Below are 16142 nucleotides of genomic sequence, written 5' to 3' on the forward strand. Positions count from 1 at the left end.
AGCCAGGGTTCTGACTGGAGAATGAGGGAGACAGATGACTGTGAACCTGTGTAAGATTGTTGAGCGACACCAAGGAGCAAGTTTATTTTAGAAATTTCCTGAAGTTATCAATCCTCCATAGTATTATTCCCAGAAGTATTGAGTGGCCTGAGTGGAAATGTAAAGTCTATACAAATGTCATTTACTATCACCCCTAAAGAGTTATTGAGCCAATGAGGAGATGGCATACTAATTAGTTTCTCATTTTTTAATAAAATTGTAAGATATTTTTTATTAATCCACGAAGCAAAGTTTTAAGACATTATTTCTGCCTTAAACCCTAAAATGTGTCCTTAGAATTATCCATATCTGTTTGAAGTTTATAAATAGTTTTAATGTTGATACTCTACATTTACCCAACTTCTTATTTTAAAGCACTATAGATACATTAACTAAGCTTCTAAGTCCTTACCTGAGCTAGGAAAGGCTTATCATTTTATTGGGTAAATGGGGTAATGATATTAAGAATACATTATTTTTTCAAGATTTGGCATGAATAAATCTCTTAACTTGTAAATGCCCTTTTTATCATAAAAATCAGCATCAGCATTATTTACATTTACTAATTCTGCTTGTAGACACTGCTGCTAACACTACCTTATTTGAGCCACATTCACTTGTTCACCCCACAGTGGTTTTTAGTCTTTACAATATCCTAAAAGTCTTTAGCATATCCTAAAATGCTTTTTAGTCCTTTCTAGGGTCTATGCTAGGGGCCAGGGATATAGCAAAAATTACAAAGACTAAATTAGTTACTCATTGCCATTACAGACTAGTGATAGAGTTAGGTAAGTACACAAGTGATTCCAGCATGCTGGGAATACTTCTGTGATGGGATTTGGGGAACCAAAGTATTATGGAAGCATATAAGAGATGGTTTAAAACCAGAATGGGGTGAGGATTTCCCATAAATTTGCAAAAAGATAGGACAAAGCTAATTATCTGCTTCATTTCAGATCTCAGGGAGGTTAAATGGTCTACAGTCAATAATAAATGATGTGGTCAAGATAGCCAACACTTAGCCTTCTTCTTTCACTACTCAATGATATAATTGCCAAAATCATTACCATCACTTTATCATCAACTTCAACATCATCAGTGTCAAAAATTTAATTGGCCATGTATATCACAGCATCAGTTTATATCTCAAAAGAGACATTAAACTAGCTTCAAAACACCAGGGAATGACACACACACATTACCTGGTTATAACTGTGGAGTATCAGGTAAGCTTGCAGGGTGTTATGGGGTTTTTAAGTGATTATATCCAAGCAAGTTTGCAATGGGTAGGTTTCATGGAGCAGATAAATACTGAGGGATATTGAAAGAAGAACCAGAGACTCCATGTGGCAGAGAGAAGCATGGTGTACTTCAGCATGGGGCCTACAGCAGAAACACAGGCCAGAGTGTAGAAAGGGGGAAAACATATGGTAAGATGAAACCAGTAATGACAGGACATGATACCTGGAAGGCCCTGTGAATTTCAGAAGGGCCTTTCTGATCATACAAATGTGGGAAAAGGAAGTACTGGGGTTAAAGAAAAGGATGTATAATCATTTAGGAAAGAACCTAGGGAAAGTTTTGACTGAATTACTCGAAGAGCATCAAACAGCTTTTCTAAGAACTTGATTGCTGAGGATCAGTCATTTGTGTGTGTTTGGTCACAGAGCATGGCCACTTCTGCACCTTAGAAAATGTTCTGTTTCTAGCATTATCCTGAAAGCATTTTCTTAACCATTTAGTTGGTTGACCTAGTCTGTTGCCATCCCCCTTGTGTGTAAGACTTTAAAACTCTTGCTCTGACCTTAAAGCTGGGAATATCACTGTTAGTCTGCTAAAGGCGTGAGTATTCTGAGCCTTTCTGTAATGATCCCTGTAGGTGATAGCGATCACCAAAACGTTGCCTTAGCTCTTAATATGTTCCAATTTAATTTAAATTCTGGAACAATTACTACTGCAGACGATACTTAGATTATTGGCCATTTCAAGTATTTTTGGTCAACCCACTAGATCCTAAAGTTCTTTGCTTCCCAAAAAACTGATTTTCCACTGTGGATGTCTAAGCTGCCTTTAAAACACCCAACCAAACTCTGAGCTGTCATATTAGCTGGGTAAGAGATAAGGGGTAAGAAAAGTATCCAGTCATCCAATCACATTTCTGGGTTTTTGTACAAGCTTCAGATGAAATCCAGTCACTCAATAAAGTCCTTCTGTTTCTCTTTCCCTCCCTCCCTTCCTTTCTCTCTATTTGCCTAGAGAGGGGAATCCTAAACCCTTTGGGGCTTTGCCAGCAGCACCAAAAGAATCTCTTGACTATTTTCCCAGGGAATTCCTGCCTTAAATGTCAGCAGAGTACGACTCCCCAGCCAAAGCAGAGACTGCCTGGATTTAAATCAAGAAAAATGTACCTGCTTATACCAAATGGGAAAATCTGTGACTCGCCAAACAGGAAAATCTGTGGGGTCTGGGGCCACAGAGAGAGATTTCAGTACTTGTGCAAGATTTGACAGCTGTAAGGAAGACAGGTTTTCTCAAATTTACCTCAGTCAGGCACTGGAGGCTGACAGGCATCACACATTTTGGTTCCTTGCTGTTGTTTGACCAGTATTTTTCACTTACTTACCTGGTATTAAACTATATTTCCGGAGACCACCCTGAATGACCAACTTAAGGTAAAGCCACTTTGAAAATGGAACAAGGCTCCATTAAGCCCTTTGTTGTGATGGCTGCTGCTGCTGCTGTTCTGTTTATCTGTTTGTTTTTAATGAACCTCCTGATATATAAGTGCTCTGGGGGGAAATCATGAGGCTGAGATTCATGGAAAGCCAAGTACGATTTATGAGCTGCGATCGAATCTCCCCCTACCAGCCTGGAGACACTTCCCGTCCGGTCCCAAGGCATTGCTGGCATTTTACTGCTTTTGTTTTCGTTTCCAACCTCTGAACACATGAGGAAATATTAAAAGTTCTGAGGGCAAGGGTGGGAAAAGGAGTCCACAAAACCCAAAGATGTACATCAGCACTGAAGGAAGACAATATGGAGAAGGAGACGGAAAATTCCGAAGCAAAGCGTGTGGATTAGCTAGTGTTTGCCGGGTACTTGTGATGTTCACTTGCCCTTCTCTCGGCTTCCTCGTGTGTTACTGACCTACAACTTCCCGCTATTCAAGGAGAAATTGACAAGGCTCTGTGGCGTACAAGACCAATTTTAAATCAATGTGCCATGTAACTATCCTCTTCCCCCCAGAGATCATCATACTACCCGGTAAGAAAGTCAACAGGATTTAATTAATAAATTGGATTTCCATTTTTAAATGAATTAGGCCCTTTTAGAGATACCAATGGGGGGAGAAATTAGATTCCAGTTCTCATTTGAACCCAGGATGAGGACAAAACAGTTCATCTTAGAAGCTATTACTGATAGCCAACAAACACAGCTTCCCACCTCTATAACCCCCCACTACGAGTATATTGTACGAGATTTCTACATCATATTTGCATACACAGCCACAGACAAGCCTACTGGAAACATCTGTCCCTCATCCAAAAAAAAAGCCTGGCAAATAGCTGGGTACACAGAGCTGAGAGTACTGCAGGATGATCAGTAGTATCATCTCAAGTACAATAAGGATAATTAGAAATACTTAAAAAGAAAACCTGCCTCTGGTAGATAAAGAGTTAAGCTCTGGTCAATTTTAAGCCATTCTGCAGAGAGTACTAATAAGTGCATGAGTTTGTGCCAATTAGGGTGGCCTTTTCCTTGATGGGAACAGTCATCCCTTAGGAACCAGACTGCCAACACACCAGCCAGCCAGAAAAATGGGAAAGAGTCTGAGAAACCGTGGTAACCAAGTTTTGCTGGGACTCTGTAAAATGGTGAGTGGAAACTTCCAGGGCCGTGCAGAAATTGCTAATGAGCCCAGGGCAACCCGCAAAGAGTGGATCTGAAAAATGCCCCCCCCCCCCACCGACCAGTACCTTAAGGAGCAGGACTTTCCGTGGGTTCCTATGGAGAGGACCGCAGGGACAAACACTTGAGACTCATTTCCCTCAGAGTAATTACATTTAGCACAGCTGCCTAAAAATTCTAAGTTTTCAAATTTGTAGCAAGCGTTTTGCATCTTTTCTTTTTTTATCTTATTCCAAAATCTAAAAGGTAAACAGCTTTAAGGATCAATATGGAATATTTTAAGTTTTCTTTGTGGATTCACATACATTCCCTGTACCCCTCTTTTCAGATTTTATTCTGACTTTCAGGGAACATGTATTTTCAAGGCTGAGATCACAGATGTATAATAATCAGTGTGCAACCATATTCTGAATAATGTCAGTTCAATCTTTGTTATCTGAGAATGCTTGAAATAGTAATAAAGTGCTCCTCTGGAATCACACTCAAAATTTTAATCCTCTTCCTAATGAGAGTTTTTCACCCATCTCCCTGTCTCAAGTACCTGAATGAGACACCAAAACAAAAATTATAACTGTAATTTAAAAATAAAACAGTCTTTCTTCTCTCTTCTATATTTCTTTCTTGCCACACTTGATTCTAGGGGGAAAAAAAAATTAAATGAGGTAGTGACTAGAGAGACGAAGGAACCCACAGGTAGGTGTGAATTATCAAGGTTGTAGGTGTTGGGCTGAGTGGTGGGTTCACGGATATTCATCATACTATTAAAAAGTCATTCATTAGTATAAAGTAAGAGGATCATGTATGTACCAGCAATGGCAAAGTATCATAAACCAGAGATTATAATTATTCCAATTCTAAGCACCTCAGGTCTATTTAAAGAAAAAAAACTGAATGAGATGGTGACACAGGCAGCTAATTTTTAGACCTTTTGGCAGAGTTCGCCAAACTCCTTAGGCAGAGATGTCTTGATGAACATGCAATCCAGGCAGCCACAGAGGATCTGAATCTGGAAGAACCCACACTTAGTTTAATATCCTGCTGACACAATCCTGAAATTTTTAATACTTTTTGAGTAAAGAGTTTTGCACTGGGACCAGCAAACTACGTAGTCAATCCTGTCTGTAAGTTCCCAGATATTAAATTTACCTACAATTCCCAATAATTTTGTCCCCATCTAACCACTATATTTTTAAAATTTGCTACTTCTTACCTCCAAATTATTTCTGATAAAACAGTCAGAAGAGAACCCTAGAGCAGTCTTATTTCATATATTTCCTGGTTTTCCTTATTTTTTATTGTCCAAATCAGTGCTGCCTGTGTTGCAAATAGAGCTGCATTCACTACGTACATATTGCGCTTAGAACGCTTCTCAGATAAAAAATTTCCAATAGATCTCATTGGCTAAAAAAGCAAATGTACCAAAGCCTAGGTTTCAGTTCCTCTTCATGGCTGGATAATACAAATCCATTTTCTATTAGTTACCCAATTTTAGCTACAACACATAACCAAACAAGACACATACTCAGTGGCTGGAATAATTCAAACAAAAAGATTTGGGGAAATCCTCATTTTCAAAGATTACTAGCTTCAGAAACTGTTAAGTAAATGTTTTGTGTTCCTGAAATGCCCCGTGTCTATGGTGATCGGGTACAGAAAAGTGATTTCAAGTTCAAATATAACTTAGCGATTGCCACATGGTGCAGGATCTTTCCACCCCTCCACTCCAAAAACCCAATCAGACAAGTGGCCGTAATCTGACTCCCAGTGTGCTGGGAGCTGCGGGCAGGCAATGAGAGCTGCACTCTGGCTGGGGAAGGCATGAGTGATAGACCCGCAGCAAGGCGGTGGGGGTAAGTCCTTGTTTGCCTTAAGGGAACAATGCCCAGGGCCAAAATATGAAACTCTGTCTCTTTTACTGCAGATATTTGTGCCTTCTCTGGCAGAATCTAGAAGGTGACTATAGGACAGGTGGGTGGTTCTTTCAGATCGGAATACTGGGCATATTCAGAACAGAGACATACTGAAGATAGAAGAAAAGAGATGCTTTTTAGCAAAATTTTCCATATACTTGAGACCTGCATAAGCACAGGAAGATTGTTCTTTGGAGATCAATCCAGTTATTTTTCGGCAAAAAAATTACTCACCCAAGGGCTCAGATGTCCAGGAATAGCTGAGGCTGGGTGTTCAGCTAGAAAGTAATATGTGATCCAGTACAACCTGGTCACATCAACAAACCCCCTTTGTTCTGAGGCAAAAGGAGCAAAACAAATTGTGTTGATCCACATCCAGTGAGCGTGAAAATGCAAGGGAACATTGACAATATAAACAGGGGCCGTGGGTGCCGCTGGGATGAGCCCTTGCAAGGTCAGAGGTACGTAGGTATATGCTCCAGCAGACTTTGGGGTTCACAGACAACTGAGGCTGGCTACTCTGCCCTGGAAGGAACTCAGATTTTTTTTGAACTTAAAAAGTAAAAAAGAAGCTCAACTCATCCTTAAGGAGTATGCTTATGTTTTGTGTGTTTGGGTGTTTTATGTTTTAAATTTCTCCGGCTAATGAAAATTTGAAGCTGAAAGAGGCACTGAGTGTCTTAGGTGTCTGGAGCGGCAGACAGGTGCCTGAGAGAATGAGCAAGGAGAGGAGGCAGAGTGGCGGGAGTGAGGGGCAAAGAGGGGTGGCCTTGGAGGCTGGCCTTTAAGTGGACCGCCTCTCCCGGTAGCTCTTGCACCGCTGAAAAGGGACATTTCCTGCCCACCCAGCCTCCTTAGCCTCCTCTTCCTTTTCCCCACCAAATCCAGCCACAGAGGACAGCACCTGTAGTAGCACGTTGCCCTTTTGCCATCCCGGCTACACCCCTGGGCCACTGGTGAGTTCGGAAGTGACTCTCCTAACTTACTTTCAATTGTGAGTTCTCTGAGTTTCATCCCCTCCTCGGAGATATTTTTAACGTCTCCTCCAGGGTGCTCTCCCTGCCGCAGTTCAAGTGCTGTTTTTGTCTCTTTATACTCTCTTCCTCCAGGGAAAATGATGTCGTTGTTGTCATCCCAGTTGGGGCTTGTCATAATTACATGATTCACTTAGAGCAGGTCACTGGAGCAGGGATACTCGCAGTACAGCCCGCTGCTCCCCCTGGGGAGCCAGCTCTTCCTTTATCCTGCCACCGGGGCTTGGGCAGCTCGGATGTACAGCCCCACATCAAACCAAAGGCTCTGCTGAGACCTGTGCACAGGTCAAGGGGGTGCTCCCAGCATTTCCTCACCGCCTGTGCAGTAGCAATGGGGAAGGGGATAAGGGTGACTCAGGGCATCAAGGGGACAGCTGCTATACTACTAATGGCTTAAAGTACTTGGCTTTCTTGCTAACCCTTTGTACAGTCCTCTGTGACTAGATTCTCTGCTCTCCACCTTCTTGGCTCTCTGGCTGTCACAGGCAAAGGACAAAAACGAAAGTCCTAGATAACGGGAACTGGGGCTGTTGCCTTCCAAGGGGAAGGCTGGCCATTTCCTGCCCGAATAGGCAGTTGGCATATAATAGCCTCAAATCCCCCCTTCTCTGCCCCAAAGATACAAAGACAGTAAGAGGGATACAGACGGGAGTTGGAGGGAAGAAAGCGGCTTCCCTCCCAGCCTGCCTGCCTATTCCCAACCTCCCCGCCACACACCCCCGCAGCTCCCCAGCAGGAGGCAGGCTGTCCGCCGGGGCCAAGCCAGCGGGAGAGAAGGCCACCAAGACGACCCCAGAGAAAAATCGCTCTGCCTAGAGCTTTGGGCTCTGAGGGCGGCAGTCTCGCTCGCCACACCCCTTTCCCTGACCCGTGCTCCGGAGTTCTGCCCCAGGCAGCAGGATGGCGGCCCCGCAGCGTGCTCACTCCCGCCTCTGGAGGCCCTTTGGGAGATTTCTCTGCGCGGTACCTATAAGGGTTGAGAGAAGTGCGGGCACAAAGAGGGGCTGACCTTCCTCCCCTAAAAGCATTGCCCACGCTCCTGCCTTCCCCCACCCCCAGGGGCCAAGATGCCACCCAGCCGTGCCTGGGCTGGCAGGCCTGGCCACTCTGCGACCCGCCGCTCATCTGTGCACCTGGCCCCTGTCCGGAGACTGGCACCAGCCCGGAATGGCCGCTGCTCCACCCTTCCTCCGGGGGCCTGAGGTTGTCACGTCCCGGTGTCCTCGCGCTGCGCACCTAGGTCTGGCCACCGCAGTGTCCCTCGGGCGGGGACAGCTCAGGGCCCCTCCCGCTGGCAGCGACCTCCCTCCTGGCGCACAGGCAAAGGAAGAGGTGTCGCGTCCCAGCTCAGGCCCTGCCTGCTCCTATCGCTGATGTCAGGCACCCCTGTCTTCAATGAATCCACCTTCTCAAAAGACAGCATTCAGCATCCCCAGCTTTCTGGCAGGGCTGCTCTTAATCCAGAGTTAGGGGGGCCGCATGGGCAAGAGTTGCTCTACTAATCTATTTGCTGAGTGCCATTTTGAAGCAAAAAAGTAAAAAACTAAAAAAGATGTCCCCCTTTTTTATTGTTTTATATTCAAAATATAAATGGGACATGCAATGTACAATGAAACTTAAGGACTTTCTGGAAGCGAATTAACTACAAGGTAAGGATTGTTTACCCTTACTCTTTTAAGGAACTTGATTTGGACGTTCTCCTTTCTAGGACACTTGGGCCGATTTCCCAGCCCCTGTGCGTGGCCTCCTTCACTAACCTCATAGCCCCTTCCCACTGAACGGCTAGAGGGCGGCTTCTGAAGCTGATTTGTTTCTCTTTTCAGTAAGTGTGGACCTTTGTGTAGAAGAGAGAACATCATGGTGGCTTTCAAAGGTGTCTGGACTCAAGCTTTCTGGAAAGCCGTCACAGCGGAATTTCTGGCCATGCTCATTTTTGTTCTCCTCAGCCTGGGCTCCACCATCAACTGGGGTGGGACGGAGAAGCCACTACCTGTCGACATGGTTCTCATCTCCCTCTGCTTCGGACTGAGCATTGCAACCATGGTGCAGTGCTTCGGCCACATCAGCGGTGGCCACATCAACCCTGCGGTGACCGTGGCCATGGTGTGCACGCGCAAGATCAGCATCTCCAAGTCTGTCTTCTACATCGGGGCCCAGTGCCTGGGGGCCATCATCGGGGCAGGAATTCTCTACCTGGTCACACCTTCCAGCGTAGTGGGAGGTTTGGGAGTCACCACGGTAGCCCCTTTACCTTTCTTTGTTTCCAACTGGGACTCCAGACTTCTTGCAAATGCTTTGCTAAATAACACCTTGGTGGCAGAAGAGACATCCCTAAAATTGCTAACTTACTCCCAGGGAATTTTTGATTATTCTTGGTAGGGTGAAAACCGATCCTGGCAACATTAAAATGTATCCATAGAAAAATCACTGTTTGGGGCGGTGCCTGTGGCTCAAGGAGTAGGGCGCCGGCCCCACATACTGAGGGTGGTGGGTTCAAGCCCAGCGCTGGCCAAAACTACAAAAAAAAAGAAAAGAAAAGAAAAATCACTGTTTGCTCTTGAATCACGTGAAAATAATAAGCATTAGATTGGCTTTTTCCTGTCTCTCTCCTATCCCAGCTATGATATTGACTATATATTTAGCTTAAAGTATTTTATTACAATTATTTGTTTATTCTCTAGCAAGATAAACAGTGTCATTTGTTATCATGTTCGTGAGATTTAAAATGATCTACATAAAGGATCATGCTTAAAAAAGAACGGACATTTCATCTTACTTTTATTTTTAGCCAATTAGGAGTATAATTTGTGAGCTCAGCACCAGGGTCAATTTAAAAAAAAAAAAGCCACACATGGTTTAAATTTTAATTGAAATATACATTAATTAATTTAAACCTAATTAATGGATTTAATCATTGCCTTATAAAATGACAAGGCTCTCAAGAAATTCCTTTATAAGTTAAGTGCTGCGGTGGCACATTTTACTTCCTTTGTAGAAAAGGACATTCAGCACAAACTACTGCTTGGTCACTGTAAGAATGATTATCTGTGACGACCCAAAATGAATATAATTTATTCCTTCAGTTTTCTTTGGGGGGGAGGAGAAGAGGGAGGTCTCAGTTGGGAGTGGGGTAGAAGACTCAAATTAACCGTTACTTTTTTACAGAGATAACATATGCCTTTCACAACGACCTGATACATTATCATCGAAAATACGCTTCTTCAATTACAATGGAATTTGTTTTCCTCCCTAGGTTCATGGAAATCTTACTGCTGGTCACGGTCTCCTGGTGGAGTTGATAATCACATTTCAGCTAGTGTTTACTATTTTTGCCAGCTGTGATTCCAAACGGACTGATGTCACTGGTTCAATAGCTTTAGCAATTGGATTTTCTGTTGCAATTGGACATTTATTTGCAGTAAGTTTCCAAGTCCATTTAAATAATTGATCCGTCTCATTTATCCTCACCCTGGCTGGCCTGAAGATGTGTTTTACAGCAGTAGCTTTTTAGTATCCAACCATGTCTGTCCATTTGGGACGATCATTTTGCCAACTACGTGAGGAGAATATTGATATAGTTGCTAACATCTTGAGGTTCCTCTAATTGACCTAATGAACGATAGGAAATTGCAACAAATAATACCTGGTAGTAGCGCTGTTTCAGCAAGTTCTGACCTTGTTTTCTTTTTTCCTATAGATAAATTACACTGGTGCCAGCATGAATCCTGCCCGATCCTTTGGACCAGCAGTTATCATGGGAAATTGGGAAAACCATTGGGTAACTCATGAGATAGTTTCTATCTTCTTACCATTGAGGACATTACCTATGGGATTCTTACCGTTTCCATTATTTTGCTTCCTGGTTTCTCTCACATTCTTTCAACCTCCACCCTCACTTCAGTTTGCCTTTCATAAAGACTAGACAAAGGCTAGCCCAGATCTGGTACAAAACATCTCGTCTCTGTTCTGGGCCTTTACTAACCATCTTTTTAATTTTTAAGCGTTGTTCTGGGTGGTGTATCTGACAGACTGCAGCAGAGTGTATTGTACATAGAGGTTGCCTATGTGGAACAAATTAAAATTGGGTAGTGTAGTGAATGTGTTGTTTAAATAATTGCAAGTAAAGCATTCCCGGTAATAACTGAAAATAAACTTGCAAAAAGAAGAAAAAAGAAAGAAATACTTAAAAGCATTGCCCATAGCAAAAATATTTACCTTTTTTGTTTATAAAAGCATAAACTCAATTAATAGTATATGAGTTGGAAGCATTTGAAGTGCAGATGGTGGAGAATATATAGTGCAAATGTTTATGCTGGTATCATCGTGACTGTAGCTGGAAACATAAATGACGCTCAGAAAAGGCACATTTTCAGTCCCAAGCCTATCCTACTTATCAATGTGATGGCAATGCTTCCAGAGAACAGTGGTATCCGTTTTTAAATATTATGATTCATTTTATTTCAATTGTTTCTTACAGCAAGGGAATTTAAATCCTTTACATAAGTCATTCAGCAATTGTGAAGACAACTAAATAGGCTAACTTACAATAACCATTAAAAAATATGGAATATAAGGCCAGGCGTGGTGGCTTACACCTGTAATCCTAGCACTCTGGGAGGCCGAGGCAGGTGGATTGCTTGAGCTCAGCAGGTCAAGACCAGCCTGAGCAACAGCAAGACTACTAAAAATAAAAAAACTGAGGCAGGAGGATTCGCTGAGCCCAAGAGTTGGAGATTGCTGTGAGCTTTGATGATGCCATGGCATTCTACCAAGGGCGACAGCTTGAGATTCTGTCTCAAAAAAAAAAGGGGGGGGGAGTAGATATATAAGCCATCCTCAAGTGAAGCTAATGTTATTATCATTTATATGTTGTAAATGTTAATTTAACAATTTTTAAAATTGGTGAATATGACAATATGTCACTTGTGTTTTAATCCTATGCATATGGTGGTTATTGACTTAGTCACAACTGCTGAGCTGTGGTGTACATGGCAAATGAGCAGAAATTTCACCACAGCTATACGCATTCATTTCTCTATACCGTGAAATGACAGGATGAGAATCAGAATTCAAAAACAAGATTTTGCATCCAGCCATGCAAATATTCAGCCAACAATGCCATCCATGAGATTGGTCGTCTTATCATTGATATTTTCATTCATGTCTTAAAGCCACGTGCGCAAATGAAAATTTTAATGGGCAGTATGTAGATTTTACAATGAAAGGGCAACTTGCAGTTCAATTTATTAAGTTCAAGCTATTTTGATTTATGAGGACTTAATTAATTACTGACAAGTAATTAATAAAACATATATTTTATCCATAAATAGTAGGAAATTTCTTACCTTATTGATTACATCAAAAGCTTCTCCTTATTGTAATTTTATACCAATCTTAATCTTAATACAAATAAATTTTCATTTTTTAGCAATGGTTGTGTGAAATTTAGCACTAATTTAAAGTATATTTGTAGATAGATAGGCCAGAAGTAATATTAAAAGTGCAGGAGTTTTTTGTATAGTGTCATGATATTCTACTTTTCTTTATACTTATATATAGTTTCTAGATTTTTAGTAATAAAATCTTTAAAGTTACTTTTTTTGTTTTTTTAATTGACACATAACAATTGTACATATTTGTGGAGTACATAGTGATGCCACAATACAAGTAATATGGCAATCAGATCAGGGTAATTAGCACATCCAGCATCTCAAATGGATCATTGCTTTTCAAGTGCACATGACTTTGTTCTCAAAGAGCAGCTTGGCACCAAGATTTGTTTATCTTTGAGAACAAGCAGCTGGATGTCCTATCTATAGGTGTTTTGGAGAACAGTGGTAATTCTTTAGCTGTTTCTATTCTCCTCTATGGGATTTGTAGCCTATGGAATAGTACATATCTGATGAGATCTTACCAAAGGAACAAAGAGTAAAGGCATTTAGTGGAGGGCTTGTGTTTCTCCTTTGAAAGGCCGGAGAGAGGGCAAACTCTCTGTATGGTTTCTTTCATGTTCAAGATAAGTAAGTTGGTTCTTCCAGATGCCCTGCCAACAGTTTCCCTATAAAGGGTATGTGCTCAGCTTCAGCTTAAAGTTCTAATAGTCGTAGATTTTGCAATGAGGATGCTTAGTGAGATTAATTTCCAGAGGGTGTCTAAAGCAAGACACACACATTCATCATATCTCATTCACATGAGAGAAGTATAGTGCTGTGGAAAACAGTACAGTGGTTCAACATAGAGGTTTGAAATCAGACAGACTGAAATCCCAGCTCTGCCACTTGCTGAGTGTGAAATCTTAAGCATGCTTCGTCCCCTCCCAGAGTGTCAGTTTGCTTATTCTTAAAATGGGAAGAATGATAATGATCTATCTCATAGGTTATGTTAGAATTAAATGAGGTAAGATAGGAAAAGTCAGAAAGAGTGCTCGATGAACAGGGTTTCTGTTGCCCAGGTGAGTCTACTAAAGGGATGTCGGATATTCTCAGCAGCCATGTGCCCTAAAGCAAATGCTGCAGTTCATCCTAACTCAGCTCTTATTCTAGGTACACAAGTGATAAGAAGGTCAATTTATTGAAATCCTATGGAATTGCTGCTCCTGGCTGTGCCTCCTCACTAGCCTTCCTCCATAAACTTAGTACAGATTTTTTCACCAAGCCACCATCATAAGATCCAAGCAGAGCAATGGTCCCCAACTTTTTTGGCACCATGGACAAGTTCCATGGAAGACAATTTTTCCATGGACCATGGTGGGTGAGGTGATGATTTTGGCATGATTCAAGCTCATTACATTTACCTCAGATCATCAGGCATTAGATTTTCATATGAAGCCTGCAACCTAGACCCTTTCCATGCACAGTGCACAGTAGGCTTCACACTCCTATGAGAACATAACGCTGCCACTGATCTGACAGGGAATGGAGCCAGGCAGTGATGGGAGTGATGGAGAGCGACTATAAATACAGATGAAGTTTCACTTGCTCGCCCACTGCTCATCTCCTGCTGTGCAGCCTGGCTCCTAACAAGCCATTGACAGACACCTGCCTACCGCCTGGGGTTGGAGACCATAGCTGTAAGGTGATAGCTCTCTGCACCAAGAGTAATGAATGAACCAGGGAGCTTTCCATTCAATTACGTCACCAAATTTGAGAGAGGGAAAGCATGTAACATATGGAAGATAATAATTTACGGTCTTCCTAGTCACATACTTCTTTAAATATTCTGAAAAGCCTGGCATAGAGCAGGTTGCTATGAACTGGGACTCCTTAAGCACTTTACAAACATTATTTCATGTAACCCTTACACCCCACGACATGCGTATTATTATGATCCCCAATTTGCAGGTTAGGAAGGTGAGACTTTGGAAGTTAGGTTATAAAATTTCCAAGTCTGAAGCTGGGATTCCATTTATCAAGCCATACTGAATAACTAAAGCCCTGATTGGTAAAATCTGCCCTATGATCACGATAAGGCAGAAAACCCACGAAAGATAGCAGTATGGAGAGAATAAGAGAAGTACTCTCTAGAATTTTTCTTATTTCTGTGGACCTCTGATGCGAATTTGGTGTGTTTTCTCATTTCCCCTCCAATTCCCTTCTTTTTTCAAGCATGACACGATTGCTGTCTTCATTGAACCCAGCTAACATCAATAGTCATCGTGTTGTTCAATGGAGCCCTGACCACTTACCTTCTTCCATCTTTCCCTCAGATATATTGGGTTGGACCAATCATAGGCGCTGTCCTTGCTGGTGGCCTCTATGAGTATGTCTTCTGTCCAGACGTGGAGCTCAAACGTCGTCTTAAAGAAGCCTTCAGCAAAGCCGCCCAGCAAACGAAAGGGAGCTACATGGAGGTGGAGGACAACAGGAGCCAAGTAGAGACAGACGACTTGATTCTGAAACCTGGAGTGGTGCACGTGATTGACATTGACCGGGGAGAGGAGAAGAAGGGGAAAGACCAGTCCGGAGAGGTGTTGTCTTCAGTATGACTAGAAGACAGCGCTGAGAGCAGACGAGACTCCCTAGAACTGTCCTCAGATTTCCTTCCACCCATTAAGGAAACAGATTTGTTATAAATTAGACACGAGCAGGTTTGTTGATTCATGTCATATTACTCAGTCTAAACAATAAATGTTTTGTTATTTACCAAGGAGGAAAGGAAAAAACCTATCGCAAATTTCAAATCTAAAAAAAAAGAAAAGAAAAAGAAAGAAATCTTTTTGAAGTATTTCCAAAGTAATTCATCTAGTTGCCTTTTGTTAACAACAAATGTAAAATGTGGATCGGGTTTAGGTCAGTCCTGCCTGACAGAACTTACAGACACACCTATCAGTCGATTCCTCCTCTATAAGGAAATAGGTAGTGTCGATCCTAATTTGAATATTTATTCCATCAAACGGAGTTTAACAATGACAAGATACAGTACGTCCCAGAGTCAGGCACATTCAGGAGAGGAAATAGAGCATGTTCCTGTGTGGACAATTCCTTATTTATAAACTACCTCGGCAAAAGAACATAAAGAAGGGTCATTGCTAACCATTTATTTCCATTTATATTGCAAATTCCCAAGTTTCATCCCCACATCCAATTCATAATGTCTTTCCTCCTCCTCAGTGTCGAAGGTGATGTGGGACTAAATCCCAGAAATTTGGAAGAGTATTCAATAAATCTGTGCATGTATTAGTTTTACCTAAGAAAACATCCAAACCATTAGGGACAGCTGTTAAGATTCAGGACAAGCTGACTTGTAAAATCTTATGAGGGTGGGGGAAGAGTACCATCAAGCAAAAATCACCAAGGCAAAGGAAATCTGCATTATGGTATCAAGCAGTCCATCTGTTTTCAGCGCACATCCTCCAATGCACCACCCGAGAGGTTAGCAATCTACGCTTTTAACCCCTTAACCACGTTGCTTATTATCTTTTTAATTTATTGGTGAAACTGGGGGTTTTGTTTGTGACTTTGGTTAGCTATATTTAAACATTAGATGAGACATATTTTTGATAAAGAGAATTTAATTTAACTGGCTTTTTGTTGATTAATAAGCTCTGTTTACCGTAGAAGTATAAACTGGTCAGGCCCTAGCCTAATCTCTCACTTCTCATGACGTTTGTTGATAATCTTCACTGCAAGTATGATGAGATTTGAGTGAATTAAAATGCTTAACAAGTAAGGTATGACTCGGTTGCAGAATAAAAAGGTGAGGTTATCAGCATACTCTGTGTTCAAAGCTGACTTGATGACCAGTCTTTCAT

General features: G+C 41.9%; 1 protein-coding gene across 2 annotated transcripts; it reads left to right on the forward strand.

Annotated features, from left to right (window-relative positions):
• The first annotated feature begins 5639 nt into the window (after positions 1–5639).
• On the forward strand, positions 5640–15038 carry AQP4 (aquaporin 4). 2 transcript variants are annotated; one of them, XM_003784770.3, is made up of 5 exons: positions 5640–5798; positions 8716–9130; positions 10146–10310; positions 10590–10670; positions 14598–15038. In XM_003784770.3, the coding sequence occupies exons 1-5, from the start codon at positions 5767–5769 to the stop codon at positions 14874–14876; spliced, it is 972 nt and encodes a 323-aa protein (XP_003784818.1). In that variant the 5' UTR covers positions 5640–5766; the 3' UTR covers positions 14877–15038. The 2 variants fall into 2 exon arrangements, with proteins under 2 accessions (XP_003784818.1, XP_012657480.1); XM_012802026.2 differs by lacking the exon at positions 10590–10670 and having other exon boundaries at positions 5767–5798; positions 14598–14876.
• The last annotated feature ends 1104 nt before the right edge of the window (positions 15039–16142 follow it).

Source organism: Otolemur garnettii, unplaced genomic scaffold (assembly GCF_000181295.1).
Source record: "Otolemur garnettii isolate 467f Iridium unplaced genomic scaffold, OtoGar3 scaffold00012, whole genome shotgun sequence".
Classification (NCBI taxonomy): Eukaryota; Metazoa; Chordata; class Mammalia; order Primates; family Galagidae; genus Otolemur; species Otolemur garnettii.